Raw genomic sequence first — 22,872 nt, 5'->3', positions numbered from 1 at the left:
GAAAGAAATTGTGTGTGTGCGCATGCTCATGCAGGCTTTTTGTTGCTAGAGGGGAACATGAAGGGAAAGTTTAAGAGAAAAGAATGTCTGCAAATGTTTGGTTTTATTTGTTTTCTGAACTGAGCTTTAGGGAAATATCCGAAGATTAAACATATGCACGCGTGCGCACACACACACACACACACACACACACACACACGCACACACACACAAACACGCACACATGCTTAATGCTAAAATATCAAATTTACAGTCTTTATCAGCCTTCCCAGTGCTTAGATTCCAGACATAGGCTTCCACGCCAGGCAGGCTCGAGGCAGTACATGTATTAACACGAAACTTCCCAGGACTGGTGGATTAGAAGATGGGAGGTCACTTCATAAAAAGCCTCTGCCTTTTGAAATTGGTCAAAAGAGCATTTGAAAATGCTTTCTTTGGGGGAACATTTATTGGAAATCCTGCCTTCCCAGCCACAGATGGGTCCAATTAGTTTCCTTCCTCTATATTCATTCAGTTCCTGTCTGGAAGGTGGGAGGAGCTATTTATATCTGTGTGAATTGGGCGGGAAGGAGGCCTCCACAGCTTGCCATCTAACTGCGTGTAGAATTCTGGCACCCTTTTGCTTGGCCCTTGGCTGCTCCACCACATGGTGTCTGGTACAAGAGACATAAAATTATGAATAGACCAATAATTGTCCCGGCTTCTACAGAGCAGGACACGTGTTTTTCATGAACATTAAAATTCGGGTTTTTTTAATTTGAGAGAGAATTAAGCTGGGGTTCTGACATTAATTTCCACTTCTCTTCCTCTTGGCAGAATAGGTTGTTCATTTCTGTCATAGGGAAGCATTAACTCTTTTTTGCATGTTTTGCAAGCTTAACTCCCTTTTTAAAAATAGAAACCTTTGCTGTCTTTACCATGCATTTGTATGGATTCCAGTTGATAATTCCAGTCGGCTTATGTTTTCAGTAATTTTCTGTGTTCTCTATTTTGGGGTAATGCTAAAAGATTTAGCTGTTAAATACAACCTTGCCTTGTTTATCTTGCAGTTCTTGGACACCACAGTCTTATATACATTGGTGCTCAATAACATTTATTTTTAAAGGAACTTCCCTAAAATTCTAGGGTTGATTCCTGCCATTAGAGTTTGAAATCCTGCACATTATTCACAGAAAACAGACATGTCAATATCTACTTGCCTCACCCCTTACTCTCCCTATTGTCATAGGCTCCAGGCATACTGCCTTTGCGGCTGGCTTTTGGTATGAGAAGTAATGACCATTTTAGACATATTTTGCTTTTATTTGAGCAATTTTGACAAATGTATCTCTTAAATATACTCCTTTCTTAAAGGACACAATCCTGTATGGACAACTGCCTGGTAGTTTCCCTATCCATTGTCATTTATTTACTTTGAAAGGTTAAGTAGAGAACCTTGTGACACTTGTAGAAACTGTGAGGACTTCATTTAGGACAACTGATAGCTCATCCTCAACCCTAAGGACAACAAAACATAGACAATAAGTAGAGTGATGGGACAGAAAAGGACAAAGACAAGACATCAAGATTGGGCGTCTGTTGCAGTATCACTACACTGACTTGCCAGGATTCTTGCTAAAGGCAGACTGTAGTGGTTTGAATGAAAACAGTCCCCATTGGTTCATAGCAAGTGTCACTCACTCCTAGGAAGTGGAAGTGTGTCATTGGGGGGTGGGATGCTAGTTTTCAGAAGCTTAAGCCAGGCCCAGTAACTCATCCACTCTTTCTTCTGCCTTTCAATCCAGATGTAGAACCCTCAGCTCTTTCTTCAGTACTACATCTGCCTGCATGCCACCATGCTTCCCACCATGACAGTAATGGACGAAATCTCTGAACTGTATGCCAGCTCCAATTAAATGTTTGCCTTTATAAGAGTCGCCATGGTCATGGTGTCTCTTCACACAATAGAAACTCTAACTAAAATACAGACTAAATATGTAGATATCGGGCTGGAAGAACTTGATCAATACAGAAGGTGATTAGACACCCAAGGAGGAGAATCTTCTCTAATTAACGTTACAGAGTTTATGTTAAACTTTGGCTTGCCAGGATGAAAACAACACCCAAAGAGGAAATCTAGCTGAAAGAGTGCTCAGAAGAACCTAACCTTTGGTCAAGAAGAAATCAAGCTGCTATTGACCAGGAAGCTTCCTCCCTGATGGTTAGCCTTTATGGCACCAAGAGGTACGATGCAGCCTAATGGTAGAAAAAAGCCAGAAAGTCTTACCTAGCTGTAAACCCTGTGAACTACAATAATGACTGAAACGTTACTCTAATTATTCTTTATTTAAAAAAATAGAGGAGTCAGATATTGGGGTAAGAACCTGAAAGATGAGAGAAGCAGAGAAACCACCAGCCTTCCTTACCTGCTCCATTCCTTCCTTCAAACAAGCACATGATCCCATTTTCCCCAGCTTACTACTTTCTCTCCTATCTGTCCTCAGTCTTCCAAAACCTCTATGGTTAATTTTGGTCAGGTAGTGGCTAACTCTGACCTCTGACTCTAAGCAAGCTTTATTTGTCAAAACATGACCAAAATATCGTACATTTCCCCACTTTTGTCAAAAAAAAAAGGAAAGAAAAAGAAGAAAAGGTGCTGTGGGAGAATGGTCTTGTACCCTGTCACTTATATTGTACTGTTTTAATAAAATGCTGATTGGCCAGTAGCCAGGTAGGAAGTATAGATGGGGAAACCAGGCAGGAAGTAGAGACAGGGTGACCAGAACAGGAGAATTCCAGGAAGTGGAAAGAGTCAGTCTGCAGTAGAGACAGAGGTAGCCAGACACAGAGGAAGCAAGATGAGAATGCCTCACTGATAAAGGGTACCAAGTCACATGGCTAACATAGACAAGAACAATGGGTAATTTAAGATGTAAGAAAGAGCTAATAAGAGGCCTGAGCTACTAGTCCAAGCAGTTTGTAATTAATGTAGATCTTTGTGTGTTTCTTTGGGATGGACCGGGTGGGACAGAAACTTCTATCAACAACTGTTGGCATGACAAGACATGTTCATGGGTAGAATAATGCCACAAGTGTTATAGGGGTAAACAACTACTTTCTGATTGGATTGAAGACCTGTTCCATAAGGAAACACCTAATACTGTGAATCTGGCCAGTATCTGTGATAGGGGAGTTCACAGGCCCCATAGATTTAACCTATTACTACTATTATTTTGGTAAAGGGACAAATCAATATTTCTATACCCATATAGTCTCACAGCTCTCAAACCTCATCAGAGAAGTTTCTCACAACTGGCCAAAGCACACAGAATAAGTATCTGTGGATTCCTCAACCCAAATCTTACCTATCATTTATCTATTACAACCTTTCTCCGAAAGGCTCAGGAACCATCACACAGGAGGTTCAGACATTGGGGGGATCAATGTGAAACCATGAAAGAACCACTGGTCTTCATGAACTCAGATGTAGCTGCCTGCGTAAGACTTGTACAAGATCAGGCCAGTCCGAATTTCAGCTTAGAAATGGGGGGGGGGGTTTACAAGCCCCTAACACTAGCTGAGGAGCCATTGACAGTTGATGCATTCCAGAGGAGGGAATGACAGTTTTCTTTAAGGGTGTGGTCCCTGGCAGGTCAACTATGCTCCTGTGGAAGGCTCCACACCCAGGGGCATGTGGACAGTACACATTGGATACAGTGAGATATAAAACACATACATACATGGAGTTGGGAGCCAGTGCATATGGAAGATGTGGGAGGTGCATATGATCAAAACAGGGATAAAGTTCTCAAAGAATTTAAAAAATATTTTTGAAAGGAGATTCCTTCTCAGTGTTCTGTTTCCTTGGCTTAATGAGTGCTGCTGTGTCCCACAGTAACAAAATGGACTGATTTCTAATGGTGACCATAAGCAGGTCATCAATATGGTTTAAATTTTTTAGCATCAACCAGTGTTGTTGAAACATATTAAAAATTCCTCTATAAAGTCATAAATGCAGCCAGCTTGACTCTCTCTCTCTTTTTTTTTTTTTTTTTTTTTTTTTTTTTTTTTTTTTTTTGGTTTTTTGAGACAGGGTTTCTCTGTAGCTTTGGTACCTGTCCCAGAACTAGCTCTTGTAGACCAGGCTGGCCTCGAACTCACAGAGATACGCCTGTCTCTGCAGCTTGACTCTTAAATGATTTAAATGGTATGGAGTACATTTTTAATATTAGTAACCCCAGACACAGTATCTATTTAAAATTGTTTGTTAAATAATAAAAAAGTAACCAGGGTTTATACTTCATACTTGTAATCCCAGCACTTGGGAGGCTGAGATTTCTATGGAGTTCAACAATGTCAGCTTGAGCTGCATACCAAATCAAAGTCCTCCTGGGTTATGGCAAAAAGAATACACACACACACACACACACCAAAACCAAAAAAATCAAAAAATTCATAAAAAACAAAAACAATCACTTTAACAAAATAGAAGTTTGTTTATATTCCACAAACTTAGATTTCCCTAACCCTAATTAGGGGATTTCTCTTCATAGATACACTTTATGTTTAATTAAAGAAATATCTTTAACTAGTCCCACAATGCAGTCAGCGTACATGTTTTTATTTGACTATTAGCATCACTATACTAACATGAATGACCGAAAGTAAACCAGTAAGAGCTAATGAGTTCTCTGGAAAATCTCTACATTTTTGTTATTCCAGGGTTCCACAGTTTTCCATCCCATCTCTTATCTGTGCCTCTCCTCCAAGTGCCTTTTAGGAATCCTCTCCTAGAGATCATACACAGAACCAAATAAATATGTTCTCCCCACAAAATAAGGGCAATATTTTCATCTTACAAGATGCTCAGATTCTGTAACAGTAATCTCAGGCAAGGTAAAACAAATATAAGATTGAAATGACACTTCTTGAACAATTGACATTTCCCAACAACCCCTCAAATCTTAGTTCACTGGCATGGCTAAGCTAATGTGACTCAACTTGGTATCCTCAACACATTTTTAAAAATAAATAAGAGGAGATGGAAGAGCTCAGTTGTTTAAAATGTGCACTGTTTTTGAAGAGGAGCCTAGTTCTCTTCCCTACATCCATCAGGCAGCTCACAGTCACCTTAGCTCCAGCTCCCAGTGAATCTGATGCCTTTGGCTTCTCAGGCACTTGTACTCGTGTGCTTATAGCCGCACGTAGACATGTAATTAAAATTAAAAATATAAAAAAATCTGTATATACATAAGTTGACTAGTAAGATCAGACATTACCTGCAAACTTCTTGAAATTAGAATTCGTATTTCTTCATTGTATGTGTCCAATACAAACATATCTCACTAAGTATCTATTTGTAGAATCAAATCAAGTATAAGCTTAAATAAATATCTTTTCTCATTAAAAAGTAGAGAAAAAGACAACCTAAAACTCATGCGTCAGGCATAATACCAGCACTAAGAAGGCTGAACTTGTGAATTTGAGGTCAGACTAGAGAGTGATACTGTCTTTTTAATTTTTTTTTTAAAAAGTTGTCTTTTGACCTACCATAGTTTATAATAACACTGACTATTGAGGCAGAGTTTTAATTTCCTTCACCTTTTCTGAAAAGAAATGTATGTGTGCTGGATGTATGTGATGCTGGCTCTCACATGTGTGAGATGTCTGCCTATGAGCAGGGTTGGAAGCCAGAGAAGAATGCCTAGTGTCCTGCTCTATCTCTCTCAATCTTATCCTCAAGGCAAGAGCTCAAGCAGGTTTTCAGCTAAGCCCCCGAGTGCTGGAGTAACCGATCCAGCTCCTGGATTTGAATTTGTGGCTTCATGCTTGTTCAGGAAGGGCTTTTATATGCACTGTGCCATCTCTCCAGCCCCCAGTAATTATCTTAGTATGAATTCCTATTTTATTCACCATCTGTTACTTCTGAGGTGATTTCATATCATATCTTGATAAGATATTTCATAAGATGAAATGAAAGTTGTGAACCAACTATAACTTAAAACCACTTTAAAATAGTAATTCCTTGCCAGGTAATGGCAGCATATGCCTTTCCCAGAACCTGCTTCCAGAAGGCAGATCTAAGTGAGTTCAAAGCCAGATTGGTCTAAAAGAGCTAGTTCCAGGACAGTCCATGTTGTTACACAGAGAAACCCTGTGTCGAAAACCAAATAGACAAACAAACAAATAAAAAAATATAAATTTCTAAATCTTAAATCTTAACCCCCATTTTCCACAACACCTTTTTAGATTATCAATTTTATTTTTTTCTATAACTTTTTTCAAATATCTTCCAAATTTCTTAAAAGTATGAAAGTAGTTTGCCTTTTATTGGTATTCTGCAATGTCCCTTTTTCTCCCTCCCTCCTCACACCTTTTTCTCCTTCTCCTACTTCTCTCTCACCTGTTCCTTGATAAACTGGTTTGTGTTTGTGTGTGTGTGTGTGTGTGTTTATGTGTGTGTGTTTCCCATATATATCAATGTCCCAACACAAATTTACATTCTAGTAGAGGGAAAAGTGAATATATCATTAAGTCCAGAGAACTATAAATAGTTCCTAGTAACTAGAGTGACATAGTAACACTTGTGTGTAATAAATACTGCTGACAAATGAAATGTACCCATCCCGTTTCTCAGAGGATATAGTACTGTATGAAGCACTGATGTTTCCTGAAATTAGCATTTTGAACTGGCATTTTCTTTGATGTCATTGTGTTTTATCAACCTTCTGAGCATTACTATATAGAAAATCAATACAATAGTCTACTGATTCTTTTATTTCCACTAGAAAGAATTTATTTTTGCTTAAAGAATACATACTAAGTTCTAAAACAACACTGGCAAGCAGCCCAGAATTGGTAAGGAAGTCTTCATAGAAATTACAGGTATCTGGCTTTTCCTAATCTTTTCTAGTAAGGTTAGAATAGAGAAACTTAGAATAAGGCTAACACCTATGTTGTAACTGCACACTAATCAGTTGCACACACACACACACACACACACACACACACACACACACAAATTCCCTGAGCAAAAAAGTAGTCTTTACTTCAACAGAATCTAGTATTCTTTGTTTTAAGACAGATCTATATAAACCAGTGTGACTTGGAAGCTGCTGTGTAGGCCAGGTTGGCCTTGAATTTATGAATCAACTTCTCAAGTGCTGAGATTACAGGTGTGGGCTACCACACCTAGAAATTTCTTTTTATGTTGTAGCAAACATTTGAACAGTTTAAACATATGCAAACTAGCTGTAGGGCCTACTAGGCTAGACTGTCTCCCTTTGTTAAGCACAGCTAAATGATCTGAGAGAATCCTAACAGAGAATACATTGAGTTCTCAAATTAACCGAGAAGTAAAGCCCCATCATCAATTGGGACCCTTTAAGTTATCAAATTTTTACACTGCCCTTTTCTATGAGTGTGTTCTCAAACCACTACAATTAGCAAAATGTTCATAGAAAAAAAAACTGTTAATTCAAAAGAAGAGGAAAATAAACAGTTTCACCAAGTCTTCAGCCTAAATGATAGAGTCAAGGTCTTCTTACTTCTTCAAAAAATATTTCAGTTTTTCCTGCAGGAAAATGATCTGCTCACGCTTCTGCTTCTCCTGCAACTTGAGCTGTCCTAGCACAGACTGGAAATGACTCTTGAGGGTCAGGTTTTCCAGTTGTCTGAGGAGATATTTCTGTCTTTGTGCTTTGCCCTGAATTTTTTGGAGCTTCTTCTCCTTGTGATGAATCAGCTTCTGAATTCCCAAAATTACTGAAGCATGGCCTTCCTTAGCTTTGCACGAGCTAAACTCAATAAACTTGGCTTGTAGCTCCCTTTCCAGATCCTCTTCAGAATCATTTTCCTCCTCCTCTTCATCCTCCTCCTCTTCATCCTCCTCCTCTTCATCTTTCTCTTCTTGATCGTCATCATGATGGCTAGAATCACGGAATGTGTTCTGAGGTACAGCACATTCTGATGAGACAGGACCACTTATTGCAGTGGGGTCAGGAAGCCCTGGGACACAAGTTTGACTTTGGACTGCCTTGATTTCATCATCAACGATTTCCCATCGGCTGCTGATGGCTTCAGCATCTGAACGGAGCAGTCTCTTTACTTCCTTTTCCACGTCTTTAGAATCAATGGCTCCACTACCACCTTCTTCACTCTGCTTCCTATCAGGGAGCTTCCTTTCTGGCTTCCGAAACCGTCTCTTTCTGACATTCTTCAGTGGTGGGGTAATGCCATGCTTCCAAATACATTTTTTCTCCGTTTCCCCTTCGTTTCCCATTGCTGGAGCACCAGCAGAAGGGACGAGCTCTTCGGAAGAAGGGCGGGGATCGCCATCGGCACTGCACAGAAGCATCTGGGAAATATCCGCTGTGTGATAAAAGGTCTTCCGATCGTAAGTTTTCAGGCTTCCGATAACACAAGGCAAATCAACAACCCTGGCCGAGAGCGACACGTTATCCACCTGAACAATGGCGTGCCGGGTGTCAGGAGATAAGTCGATCTTTAGTTTCTCTCTCGAGGCGGCACTGTCAGAATGGATGATTTCGCGGAGAGCGGAAGCATGTTCCGGGGGCAGGCGCAGGATGAACTGGCTCTCGAGCTCCTGAGGATGTTCGTCCTGGTGTTCACTCATCTCGGCTCTCGGGCCTGGGCAAGGCTGGGAGGCCTTGGAGGGACGAGAGAGGCTTCTGCTAGGGTCTGTTTCTGCAGCGAGGACGAGGCCTCAGGGCGTCTGTCCCCAGCAGGGAGGCTCCCCCACACCCCAGCTCACAGGCCACTGGCCTCCAATGGCTGCCTCGCGCCTCTGCAGGCCTCGGAGGCCCTACTGGTGCCAACTGGCGTTTGCTCGCTGCCACCGTCTCAAGGTCCTCCTGGGCCCCAGGACACCCCGCGAACCTCTCTGGGCCTCCCGGGTCCTCCTAGGCCCTCTGCGATGGCCGCGGTGGCCCCAGGCCTCCACAGGCCTCTGGATGCTGCTCACCCGACCCAGAGCCTCGAGGCAGCGCGCACGTTTCTTCACCTGAACCGAACTGACTTTGAAAATGGTTCCTCGGGCATGCGCGATAGGCACTTCCGGTCAGGAGCCGAGCACCCCTCCTCGAGGAGAGCAGGAAGCGGTTGAAGGATTTCTGTCTTCTGGTTGCTCGGGGTGTTTGCGTGTGTGGCTGTCTCCGTTTTTGTTTTTCACTGTCTACGATTAAAGCTTTATGAACCCTTAGCTTGTCATCTGGCCAGGACGGCGCATGTGCTGCTGGAATCTTCGCCATAGCAACAGAACCCCGCCCCCCAGCCCATCTTTTATTTCTAATCGTTTGTTTGTTTGTTTGTTTGTTTGTTTGTTTGTTTTTAGAGACAGGGTTTCTCTGTGTAGCCCTGGCTGCCCTGGAACTACCTCAAATAGACCAGGCTGGCCTCAAATTCACAGAGATCCCCCTGCTTCTGCCTCTGCCTCCTGAGTGCTGGGATTAAAGGTGTGCACTGCCATCGCCTGGCATATTTCTAGTCTTTTAGAGAAGGGCAGGAGGCTCTGGGCTCAACACTACACATGTCCAAGTCTAAACAGCTACTGGTTATTCCAAAAGCCAGAAACATGGGATGGGCGTGGAGACCTTTCTTAAACAAATACTTCATTGAGGTATGAGTTATAAATTCCAACCTGAAAATTGTATTTAAAATTGGGAGCCATTTGCTAGTAACTGTCAATACAGCACAATGACTCTTTACCCCTAAACAACCTAGTGTGGGATCACAAAAACGAGAAAACAGAATTCCCTTTTCATCGTCAAAAAACAACCACTAAGCTCTGGAAAATCACACTGGTGTAATATGATTATCCAACCTGTATCTTTATACAGTTTTTTTTTCTAGACAGGCCTTTAAAACAAAAAAGAAAATGAGAGGGCTAGCATGAATCTATAATCCAACAAAGTTTATTATCACCGCTGTTGTTTTCCTTGGAAAATGAGGACAATCTACAAATATGTGACTTTTCACTTTTCATATACCTCGAGCCTTTAAATAAAATTTAAGGATAAGTACTTATAATAAATGCCGACAAGATACACAAATACATTATTATGTGCTGCCACTGAATGGAATTTTGAATAGCCCCAGATTCTCCCTCTGCTAGCTTTGAAGTAAAAAGCAGTACAGCAGTCTGAATATTCATTTTTTCCCCACTTACCCACATAGCAGGGCAAATAATTTTGAAGGCCTACTATAGCCCTGTTCTTGGTGAAATAAGGCTTAAATAGACTATCATCATTAATGGCCCCTTATCTATGAGTACTATAAAGCACAAGAATAAATCAAGAAATTATCTATAAGCCTTAATTTTTAAAAAATCTGGATCAATTTTATTATTGAGTTTGGAAAACTCAAACCACTGCTGAAGAGATGGAGAGGAGAGGATCTCATGTAGCCCAGGCTAACCTCAAAAAAATCAAGTAATAGCTGAGGATAACCTCCCAAGTGCTGAGATTACAAGAGTATATTACTACGCATGATTTCATCAGTTGCTAAGCATTATTGGAAATAGAAATAATTACTCTTATAATTTTAAAGTTTTTGTCATACAGTCAGATTTTCATAAGTAATATATATACACACACACACATATCTGTGTGTGTTACATGGAGTGAAGCAACACAAATACAGAAGGACCTCCTACACCACGTGAGACTATATATAAATATATAGTATATATATATATATATGGTATACACATATAGTGTGTAACTATTATCTATATCTCTATATATACATATATATGTGTATATGTATATGTATGTGTATATGTATATGTCAAGGCCCAGTCCCATTCAGCATCAGAATTTGGCAACTTTGGTCACTTGGTTAAGTCTTTAGAGTCAAGGACATAAGAAAGGGGTTGTAGAATCTCCCTCCATGACTAAGAAAAGTTGCTGAGGTCAGGTGTTTCAGGGGTGTCCCTGCATGGAGGTCTAGAGAGGCCATTGTGTGAAGCTGTGAAGGTGAAGCCTGGATTGTACTGGAGGCCCCAAGATTTTGGAGATGCCAGAGTTGTTTGGAGAGCTGTAGACAAGGTGTGAAACTAGCCTAAGGGAAAGAAGTGTGTTGCAGTCAACAAGGCTGAGAGGAGCTGGAGTGCTGAAGACTGCTTTAGCATCAAACATGAAGATGCAGAATTTGCCGTGCTCCTTTTCAGCCTGGCTTTGGTAGTTCCTCATTATGGTCCCTCTCTTCCCTTTCTGGAAAGTAATGCATATTCTATACCACTGTGTACTGGAAGTTTGTGATCTGTGCTCTGATTCTGCTCCCGTGCCTGCTTTTTTGCCACCATGCTTCTTGCCATGAAGATGACAGACTAAACTCCTGAAACTGTAAGCAAGCCTCCAATCAAATGCTTTCTTTCATAGCAGTTGCCTTGGTCGTGGTGTCTCTTCACAGCAACAGAACAGTGACTAACAAATAATATGTCAGTATCTTAAGCAGATATAAAATTTACCCAAAAAGAAAATTCTAAAGAACAAAACGAGACTAGACATAAGTGACTTTTTTACTGATCTCTTTCTTCACCTCAATGGATCCTATCATATTCTCATTGTACTGTTCTGTCCTCAGGCCAGTACTTGCCTTCAAGACTGAACTATTTCATGCTTTATTATCTATTCTAGCCTACTGTTTTTTGGTGCTGTTTACTACTATCATAATAGACTTATTTAAAGTTTGTTTTTCTCCAGGAATGCTCCTTCATCTTCTTATTTGCATGCACACTTCAGAAAAGGTCATTTTCTTGGCTTGCATTATTCGCTTCATATTTGTTTGTAAATATTTGACTGCCACTGCACAGCAGTGAGCTTTATCATTTGTGATGAAATTCTAGGTAAGACACTTCAGGAAACATTTGTGCTACGGCTAAAGAGTGGTGAGTTACAGAAGTGACTAAGTGGGAAACTATTTTTACCACAGGCAATACCACCCACCCAGTCCTCCTGGAGAGAAGGATTTCACAAGCTAAAAAAAAAAATAGAGATAATTCAGGAAAGAGCATCCTTCTAAATGAGTCGCAACTTCATGTTCAATGCAATGTGATAAAGAAACAGGGAAGAAGGAGCTAAAAATCTCTGTGTGCATCTGTCAAGCAGTTATAAAGTTGCTTCAGTGATAACACAAAGAAGACAACCACATCATTCACTGCTTGAAGGCAGAGCTTGTGAACTTTTCCTGATACTTTGAACAAATGTTGCTAGATTAATTTATGGGTGAGATTTTTTTTTTCTTTTTTGAGTGTGTGTGTGCATGTTGCATGCATGCTCCAGTGTGTGCATGCCAATGCCAGAGAAGGAAATCAGGTATCTTCCTCTATCACTCGCTGCCTTATTTCTCCTATCTCCTTACTTTTGTTTATTTAATGTGACTGTGTGTGCACCTGCCTGAGTATACCATGCATGCATATAGAAGTCAGAGGACACCTTACAGAATTTGGTTTCCTCTTTCCACTATGTGGGTCCCAGGGATCATGTCCCGATATCAGCAGGCTTGGTGGTAAGCACGTTTACCAGATGAGCCATCTCACCCACCTACCCCCTTTTTAAAAAAATTAAAAAATTTTTATGATTATATTTGCATTATTTCCATTTCCCTGTTCCCTTTCCTCGCTCCGGACTCTCCCATATGCCACCTTGCTTGTTTTGTTTCAAATTCATGGTCTGTCTCTGTTTTAATTACTTTGTGGTGTGTGTGTGTGTGTGTGTGTGTGTGTGTGTGTGTGTGTGTGTGTATTCCTAAACTTATAAAGACAAACTGTTCATTTAGTATTGCTTGTATGTATAATTTTTCAGTGCTGACCATTTAGTATTGGATGGCCAACTAATGTACTCTTCCTGGAGAAGAAGACTGTCCCACACTCAGCATTCCTTAATTGCCTGTAGTTTGTTGTTGTTGGTGGTGGTGGTGGTGGTGGTCAGGCTTGAAGCTTTGTGAAATATCGTACTTCCACAGTGACATGTCAATGGGTGTCATCCTTATTCGGGTCATGCTTAGTTGGTGAGACTCTATGGGTATAGTTTCTGACCTTTCTAGGAGACAACCTCACACCATAACCCTAAGGGAGCAGAAGGGGCACACATAACTTGATGGTAACCAACAGCTCATTAATAAGACTTAAGGCCTGCTCAACAAGAGGAAAAGAAACCATACCTGATACCAGAAACCTATCCAAGTACCCAGAGCTGGTGAAGCCATAGAACTGAAGGCTTAACTAAGCCAGCACAATGCCTACCTACATTCAAAGTATTTATCCTTATTCCCACAGATGAATGTAATTCTCACCCTTCATCAAGGATATTTTTCTTTGCAACAAAAAGAGACCATTACAGGAAACTACAACCAATCAAATTGTAGAATTGTGGAGTTCAGTCCCAATTGATCCATCTACAACACAACTCCTGTACCTAAGGTTCAAAGATCATTGCAAAAGAAGGGACAGAAAGAGTCCTAAAGCCAGAGGAAGAGCTTTCTCTGCGATTGTGTTGCCCTATTTTTTGAGACAGACTCTTTCATGACCTGGAAGTTCTGTGTTCCTGTTGAGGCTGGGTGATCAGTGAGTCTCCAGGGTCTGCCTGACTTTGTCCTCTCCCCCAGTGCCAGGGTTTACAGGCAGGTTCAGTCATGCCTAGATTTTGACATAGATGTTGGGGATTTGAACTCAGATCTTTGTGCTTACACAGCAAGTACTCTTATCCACTGAGCCATTTCTTGAGTGGATAAGTTTTTACATTTTTTTAATATTTTATTCTTTGATAAGTATATGCAAGCAATATATTTTGATCATTTTTATGCCACCCATGCCAAGACCTCCTGGTTTGCACTTCCCCGTGTACCCCTTCTAACTTCAATGTGTGTGTGCATTATTTATGTATATATGTATATGCATATGCATGTGTATATTTGATTCTTCATATCCTAGCAGCCATCAGCTGTCAATAGATCCTCCTTGACAGGCAGAGACTCCTGTGCCCCTCCCCGATCCATGCTCTAATGTGGACTAGCTGGATTTTGTGCAGAAAACTACATCCGTAGGGAGTCCTAAAGAGCCAAGTTCCCATTGTCCCAGATTCCATGTAAATAATTTCAATCAGAACTAAAGCTGAACATTTAACACATTTAAGCTACGAGAAATTCTAGATTCTCTTTAGCGTCCTGATTTAATTCTACCATTAACTGCATCAACTATTTTTTATTCAAGGAATTGTTCTCTTTACCTGAAGAAACAATACTCAAGTCATTTTAAGTATCTTCCATCTCTCTTTACAATGTTCTTATTTTCAGTTCCTTTATCCTGGACATAGCAAATATAAGTGTGATGATTGTTTCAACACCCTTATCTATTAATTTAGTCATCTCTATCATTTCTGGGTCCTTTTAAAAACTGACTCTTTCCACTTATATAATAGATAAACGTCCTCTGATTTTTTGCAGACCTTAGAGATTTTATTAGATTTTAAACATGGGGAATTTTTACTATGTTTGGTTTTGGTTAATTTTTGTTCTCCACATAACTGGGTTATTTGAAACCAATTTAGCTCTTTCAGTCTCTCATTATGCTTTGTTGGTGTAACCAGAGCAATATTCAATTATAAGCGAGGGCTGTCAAACTAGAACCAAGAGCTAAGGCCAGCTCTCTGGCTTCTGGATGTTTTGAGGCTTCCATTCAAACCCTGTGAGTCAGACATAAATCTGGGCCATCGCTGTTTAACTCCAAGAATCTTCCATTTTGCCAGTGATCATATGTTAGCATACAGTATAGACGTAATGTGGGGTGACCCAGTCCTGTCACCTTAGTGAGGAAGTTTGTTTTGTCATTATACCTATAAACATATTCAACTTTGTTTTTTGGCTTATAAGTTCTAAGATATTTGCTTGAAGATCCATTATAGAAGAAAAAATCACAGACTTCTCTCTAGAGGTACTTTTGCCCTGCTACTGAAAAACTTGCTGTTCTGAGCGACACACTCAATGTCCTGGGTACACAGGGTTCTGACACCGATTAGTAGGATTAATTCCTATTCCCAGAGTTATCAGAGCTCTGAAAATTGTTCTATGTTTCCCTTCGAAGTTCTGAAAAACGTCTTTCCCTTTAGAAGTTCTGACCTGCTTCGGGGACATCTCTCTAATTATTATCCCACTCTGAACCTCTCTTTCTCTCTTTGCCTCTCTCACCTCTCTCTCTCTCTCTCTCTCTCTCTCTCTCTCTCTCTCTCTCTCTCTCTCTGTCTATCTCTCTCATGTACGTTTGCATATATCTCTGTGTCTCTCTGTCTCATGTATGTGTGTCTATGTCTGTATGTGTCTCTCTGTGTCATTCTGTCTCTGTCTTTCTCTGTGACTCTGTCTCCACCTCTGTGTGTGTATCTGTCTGTCTGTGTGTCTGTGTGTCCTCCCTTGCACTCTTACTTTTTGTCAACTCCACATCTCCTTGCTCTTCCTACCCTGAGAATTCTCACCTCATAACTTCCCTGGCTTCTGAATGTATGAGGTTGCCAGAGATTTGGGGAGTCTTTCTTCTCTCTGGCCAGAGCAGAGGAAGGTACTAGAGGAACCCACCCCATTTTGTTCTTCTTTTCAAGAGTGGGCTGTCTTGTGAGGCCTGTGTGTAAAAACCATTGTTTGGATATTTTGTCAGGTTTGCTGTTTCTTTAAAGCAGGAAAATCATTTGGTTTCTGTTGCTCTGTGATGGCCAAAAGTAGAAACCTTAACCTCACATTAGAGAAAACACAATAACAATGAGGGTTTTTTTAATTTGATGAATTATTCAAAAAGAGGTAAGAAATGTATTTTCATAGATGTGTTTATTTTATTTCTGTGTATATATGTGTCTCTGCATGAGCTTGTGTGCACCATGTGAGTGAAGGTGCCCTCAGACGCCAGAGCATCTAGAGTCTCTGGAACTGGAGTTACAGATGGTTGCATTCCTCCTGCTGTTGGTGCTGAGATTTGAACCTGGGTTCTATGCAAGAGCAATAAGCACCCTTAACCATCTTTCTAGTTCCCCCAAAAAGTATTTTGATGGAGAAATTTTAAACAGATTTCCTTCTATTTTGTCCAAAGGTAAAACATCTATTTTGAAACAAACAGAGATGTCCTCTCTCCCAGGGTTCCAATAGGGCCCCACTGAAATCATCTTTCTGTTTCAAAAGAAGGGTCCAGCTTTGAATCTTGATTTTCTGTGTTTAATCTGGAGTACCTGTAGAAGTTAGGGACTTAGACAGAAGTCAGGGCAGGGGACTTAATTGCATAGAGACAATATGGCACGGGGAATGAGGGAGCTTAATAGTTTTTAGATAGCAGGGCCCAGGTAAAACGAAAGTATGGCTCAAAGGGTTAAAACAATTAGTGGGCTAGGAAGATGATGGAGTGAGGAAAGGAGGATTAAACTCACAATCAGAAAATGAAAAGTCCGCATGGAAACCTATTATTCTGTAACAATAAAAGAAAATACATCAGAGTTTGAAGGGAGATTCCCTGCATGGCTGGGTAATACTGTCCCTAGTAGCAATGAGATACTAAACAAAAAAAAATTCCAGTATTGTGATGGGATACCTTCATAGAAGTTGTTCATCAGGGAGGTCCCAGCGCCCACGCCCTCTCCCCTCCAAATAATGCAGACACTTGCCTTTCGACTTGGTTGCTATCAGAACCAAAGGATAAGACACTGTTGCTAAAGATACCACTCACTTTGTTTGCTCTATAATGAGAAATTCATATGGAAGGGAGCTGGAAGCCTCCTCTTTGCTGAGTCGCTTCAGCCTGTCAGGAGTTGCAGGTGCTATGTAGGCTACTGGAGAGGAAGAGATGTCAATGGACTTACCCAACTGTGCACTTTGCGACCCACAATACCAACCTTCCAGGGAAGATGTACCCGCATGTGCAACAGTGGCATGACGGTTTCGGGGGCTAACTAACTGTTCTCAGGTTAGATCTGAGGTCCACTCAGCATGAGGTAACAGATCCGGGTACTGTAAACCCAGTCAAAAACTCATGCCTAGGGTTTTAGGCAAGAAGATAATGTTGATGCTTAGCTAAGTAAACACATTGTCAGACTCCTCTCTTCATACCTGTGTTTGGATAGCTCCACAACTACAACTCTCAGCTCTAATCAGATAAGACCCACTTTGCAATGAACAGCAGTGAACGCAGGGACTGGTAGCAGCCTGAGATACTAAGAATAAATGACCACTGAGCATTTAGCCATAAGTAAGACATTTATATCACCCCTCTAAGGATCAGAGAACATTTCAGAAGAGGAGGGGAAAGAATATAAAGTCTGGAAGATAGGGAAAATATATGAAATGCCCTCTAGACACAGTGTAATAGTTGCAATCATGAAATTGCTGCAGCTTCAGTTACACGCACTGTGCTTCCTCAAGGTAGACCTCGTCAACACTTAGTTGTGGATAATGGAATGATTCAGGGTGCTCCATCCTTACTGCTGAACTGCTGATTACTGGTAGTCTCTGGGAGACAGACAACGGCAGTCTTCATTTGTGTACCCACTACTGACCCCACCCAGCTCCAGTGAATAGTTCCAATCTTGTGGTCACACATATGGCCCTGGTCAAAGACAGTGGGTCACAAGCAAACAAAAACCAGAATTTTGGAAACATTTTAGTAGAAAAGTAGGGGTGAACAAGGGAAGGAAGCTGATAGGAGGTGCGAAGAGAAGGATCAGAAGACAATATATACATGTATGTCATTGTGATGGTGAATTTATGGGCTTTGAGGAAAATAAAGATTTAGTTGATACTGCATCCATTTTAAAAGATAAGGCATTATAAGTGGCAAATGAAATATTGGAGGCTGCCATGGTTTCCAACCTTGAGTTTTGATACATCCAAACTATAGCACATTGTATCAAAGAATGTCCTAAAATTCTTTCTAAAACTTACAATTAATTTTAAAAACATATACTGATTTAGGGAAGAGAAAAGAATAGCTAATTTAAGAGGCTGGAAAGATGACTTAGCTGTTAAGTGCCCACCAGAATAGCCTTAAGATCTTAAGGATAACCAACACCCACGAAAAAGCCAGGCACTATAGTGTATATCTTTAATTTTAGCAAGGGGCACAGGGAAGACAGAAACAGGCAGATCTAGCCAGACTAGCCAAACTGATGATCCTCAGATTTGGTGAAGGACACTGTCTTAAAAACTAAGGTGGATACCCAAGGTCATCCTCTGCCATTCACACACATGGGCATCTATAATAGACAAATGTACACACCCCCATGAACATAGGCAACCAACACACACACACACACGCAGGCACACACACACTTAGGCACATACGCACACATACACACACATACACCTGCAGGCACACACACACATGCAAACACATACACACATGCAGACACACACATGCGAACACACATAGGCAGGCACACACATGCACACATGCAGACACATACACACACATGCAAGCACACACACACACAGGCACACTCACTCACAAACTATCAGCTCAATTACCATACAATTAAGCTCAGGGTTGATTTCGCAGTTCCAGAAAGTAGAAGGTACAATCTTCTCATTGTTGACTCTATCCCATGAAGATTTTAATAAGTCTGTGGCTTGTAAAACTGAAAATGTACCTGTGATAATAATGCAAAAATAATAAACTAATTTCATTCCATGCTCAGAACACTTTTCTGAAGAACATGTTTTTCTTAAGCGCAAAATGGTATCCTCTTGACAGGTCCCCGTATCGATCTCCTTCTCAAGCTACCAGCTGAGTTCAGTGTGTTTGCTTCTTGTCATTAATAGTTAATTGTTATTGCAGTCTCTCAGATGGGAGATTGGGGCAGGGACATTATATCCATCCTTTGTAAAAGTGCTGCAATATTATTAGAGGTAATCACATGGCAGAAAATAAACGTATTCCTTGGGGGAATAAAAGGAGTAGGCATATAGACTTTTCCTTTTCCCCTTCTCTAAAGCACTCTCGTAAGTGGTCCGTGTGGGATAGGGTATCAGTACTAATGCTTCACGAAAGCTCCGTGTGCTGGAGCATTGCACACTCGGGTGTCCCAGAAGTGGGTCTTTTGGGGTGTCACACGGGTGCCCATTACCATTCCACACATTATTTGCATTATGTCTTTTCTCAACTCTGCTATTTGGTGTCTCTTGTGCCATCATACAGGGTTTAGGACATTCTTTAACATTACTGTGTACTGACTTCTAATCGAACGCCTCTGAGATTTTATGGCTTCTCTAAGTGGGGAGAAGAACAGACGAAAACTGACCAATAAGGGTTAGCTGGCAGAGAGAAAATCAAAACTGTAACTGTCTTAGAACTCACTAGAAAGATATAGGTCGCATTGACAACACCCATTGAACAATACAACTGCTAAGGGGTTTCTGACCAGAATGTAGAATGCTGGACACTGAAGCAGCATCTTAAATGAATACAATCTCATAAGTATCAGTCAATGTTACTAAAACCATTGACATTTGGGGTTATTTAGAGTCATGAGGTCTGTACATGGCATCAGAAAATGTTTTAGCTGTAAGGCTACTTCTGTGTTCACATCTGTGACCTTGAATGTGTCACCAAAGAGAGAACATAGGAGGAGAATAATTCAAGTGACCAAGTACATGGAAAAGCTTAGAAAAATCTGATATTGTTATTAATATAAATTTCCACTCTGACCTAAATTTGCTCTGAGTGTCTGAAAAATATGATGAAAGCAGCTTAGAAAGAGAATTGCCCAAGACACCTGCTGTGTTATATACCTGGAAGGGAAACTGTACTTGAGGGGGTATTCATTAAAAACACTTATTTAATTGCTATAGCGATGACTTTTGAGAACTCCAGAAAGCTCAACAGACAAAACTATATTATAAATGCATACTTTGACTTATTTGTTCAGCTGACTATGAATATTACCCATCTTAGTTTTTATTTTCAAACCTGTCTGGGGAGTTTCAGAGCTGGGAACATATTTATTGAACTTTTCACATAAAACAGCACAAAGTAGAATTGAAAAGTGTCATATTTGGTAGACATCTGTCAGTTGATGATAATGTCCCATGAAATTATTACTTCAGAACCGCATCTTTCCTTGTCAGTTAGTTGAAAAACTAGAGCGAGGCCATCAGATATGATTATCTAATGCTGCTGCTGCTGAAGAGGCGCTTTTGTCTGGCATTTTTATGGATGGGAGGTTTTAGTATGGTGGATCCACATCACGTTGTCTTAACACTGAGAAACCACAATGACACCTGAGTGCGCACCGACTTTGCTAGATGACTTCCTCATCCTTTGTTAATATGTGTTAACCTTTGGTATTATTATCAGTCAAATCAAATCCTGGCAAATACTGAAAAGATATGCAGTTGTGGGGTTGCCACAATGCATTCAGTTAGGTTTGATTTTTCTTATCCGTCATATCTTAGAAATAGCTGCTTGAGATCCTTTGTCTTCTGTGATAGACAGACACATAATTACGCTATTTTCCAAAGAGACAAGAAACATTCATGGCACTAAGATTCCCATTATCCTTTAGACGCTAGGCACACTTTCCATCACGGTGTTCTCATTCCTCCTTCAAAGCTCTCTGTGTTCTTGGTACATTTATCAGAAAAATATTTTATCAGTGGGTGTTTCTAGGCAACCTAAGTTTTTGGTATAAATTTCCTATTTATTATACATAAAAACAACTTTGCTCATTCATTCAGTGTTTGGGAAAATGGCATTTTAGAATTGACTCTAAAGTATTTGATTAAAAGTTAAATGGTTATTCTGTAAAAAGTGAATGTAAGCTAATCTTTTACCATCCATTTTGGCATATGCATAGAAATGGGAAAAGATTTCTCTGAAAGTAAGAAGGTTTAATGTTTTAATTTTTAAAGATGTATTGTATTTGTGTAAATGTTTTGCCTGCATGTGCATGGACACTGTGTGCATCAGATTCCCTGAATCTGGAGTTACAGATGGTTGTGAGCCACCATGTGGGTGCTGGAAATCCCAAAAGACTTCTCTGCAAGAACAACAAATGCTTGTAACCTCTGAACCTTCTCTCTAGTCCCCAATGCTTCCATTCTGAAAGACTAAATGGTGTCGTTAGTACACGTAATGTTAGACATTTATCAGGCATGCCTACCAGAGCAGACATGTAATCAATGCCTGCTGTAGCCCAAATTCTAAGAACTGAAGGCAGTCTGAGCCATCTCCTCCACCTACCACAATTGCTAGCTAAATTTCAAGGAGGCTTTTATTGGGGTGCAGCTACTAAAAATAACTTCAGGGTAGACCTTCATTGTAGACAAGCTTTGCCCATATAAATTTATAGGGGAAAATCAAATTTACGAAGATACATAGTGTGACACAGTGACATCACTGGAAAAGTACAGCCGTATTTATCTGACTGTCCATGGTTGTTTGTCTTTTCTCTGTGCACTGTCTTACAGGAACAGATCACAAATGTGTCCCCCCATCCCAAAGTTCATCTACATAAGGTAAAAATTAACCCAGTCGCATTCAGGGTTCAGTGTTGGCCAAGATTAGGGAAACATCAACAATGAAAATGTTAAAAAAAAAATCATTTTGAAGATTTTATCGAATGTCTTCAGAGAAAATGGAATGTTAAGTTGTTCACTTAACTGTTGTGTTCACCTTTTCCCTATTGCTGTTAGCTTAATTTGTTGTAATAATAGATGAAATTATTTCCCATCCATTTGGTGTTTACTGTTGATTTATATTAAGCTACCCGAGACTTTCCATAAAGGAATCAGAAATACATTGAATGAAAATTTATTATCTAGCTTTAAACATGTGTAAGTTTATTGCATGAGGGAAGGGAAATGTTGGTTGAAGAATACAGTTCTTCAACAGAAGAAATAGTTTGAGAGATCTATTGAACAACACGGTGACTATACGTAAGACTAATGTATAAAATTGACAGGGAGACCATATCCATTAGAAAAATGCTTTACAAGAAGGGACAGAAAATTAAAGACAACCGCCATGCAATAAAGTTTAATTTTCACAGGTAAGAACACTGTGGTTCAGTTGCCCTGGCCACACCCAATGCTCAACCAAGTCCCATTCTCTTGCGCTGCCATCTCTGCCACAGACCTTCTGCTTTTGTGTGCTCCTGTTAGGGTTACAAAGTGACACCCACAGCTCTAACTATGCATCAGTGTTGGGGGTGGGGCAGAGTGCCTGTCCCTTTTTTAAGAGAACATTAACTGTCCCTGCAAGTTTCAAAAGTGTTTCATGTATCACACGCATCTATGCAGGCAGGTCACAAAAGCAAAGGTTTTATTTTCAATAAAACTTTCAATTCCATTAAGTTTGATTTTTTTTAAAAAATAAGATATTAAAACAAACTGATTAAGAGAACTTTTGTCTTTTCTTGAAAGACAGATACACAAGTAAATTGTTATACTGGGGAAAATATGTCCACATACACAAATTCAGTAGGGCAGGGATAAATATGCTATAAAAACAGAAAAAAAAAGAAACTTCTGATTTGTGGTAAGAATTTCAATAAAATAGCACTTAAGTTGGGCCTTTTAGAATAAATGAGATTTGGTAAAGGAGTTGTAAGCTACCATTCAGCCAGATGAGCAAAGAGGGTGTAAATGACACCTAATACTTAGAGAACAGACAGATGAAGTTTTGGTGTGCATTGATAGAAAAATTACATGCTGAGAATTTACAAAGACATTTCTGGGTTCATTTATGAAGTGTTTTTATTGCTGTGCCAAATAATTTAGCTTTTACTGTTTCCCAGAACTTAAAAAAATAAAATTTATTACCTACTAATAAGTGTTGGGAGCAGTAAGACCCCAGATCCTGAATTTCTTGTAATCCCCTAATCTGAGTGCCTACAGCTGCTCTGAGCA

At 40.2% G+C, this 22,872-nt stretch overlaps 2 protein-coding genes across 2 annotated transcripts in view; one reads left to right on the top strand and one right to left on the bottom strand.

Moving 5' to 3' along the window:
* The window catches only part of Ptprr (protein tyrosine phosphatase, receptor type R), a 232,128-nt gene that overhangs the window by 80,791 nt on the left and 128,465 nt on the right, over positions 1–22,872 (top strand). The gene's annotated exons all lie outside the window — the stretch shown is intronic.
* On the bottom strand, positions 7,523–8,614 carry LOC101991471 (transcription initiation factor TFIID subunit 7-like). Its single transcript, XM_005358043.1, has one exon. The coding sequence runs from the start codon at positions 8,612–8,614 to the stop codon at positions 7,523–7,525; it is 1,092 nt and encodes a 363-aa protein (XP_005358100.1).

The sequence above is a fragment of the Microtus ochrogaster genome, chromosome 24 (assembly GCF_000317375.1).
Source record: "Microtus ochrogaster isolate Prairie Vole_2 chromosome 24, MicOch1.0, whole genome shotgun sequence".
Taxonomy (NCBI): Eukaryota; Metazoa; Chordata; class Mammalia; order Rodentia; family Cricetidae; genus Microtus; species Microtus ochrogaster.
Note: the sequence above shows the minus strand (reverse complement) of the source record. Positions and strands in the feature narration are given on the sequence as shown.

What these genes read in the sequence shown, in the direction of transcription:
- LOC101991471 (XM_005358043.1), bottom strand. Translation starts at nt 8,614, where the DNA reads ATGAGTGAACACCAGGACGAACATCCTCAGGAGCTCGAGAGCCAGTTC.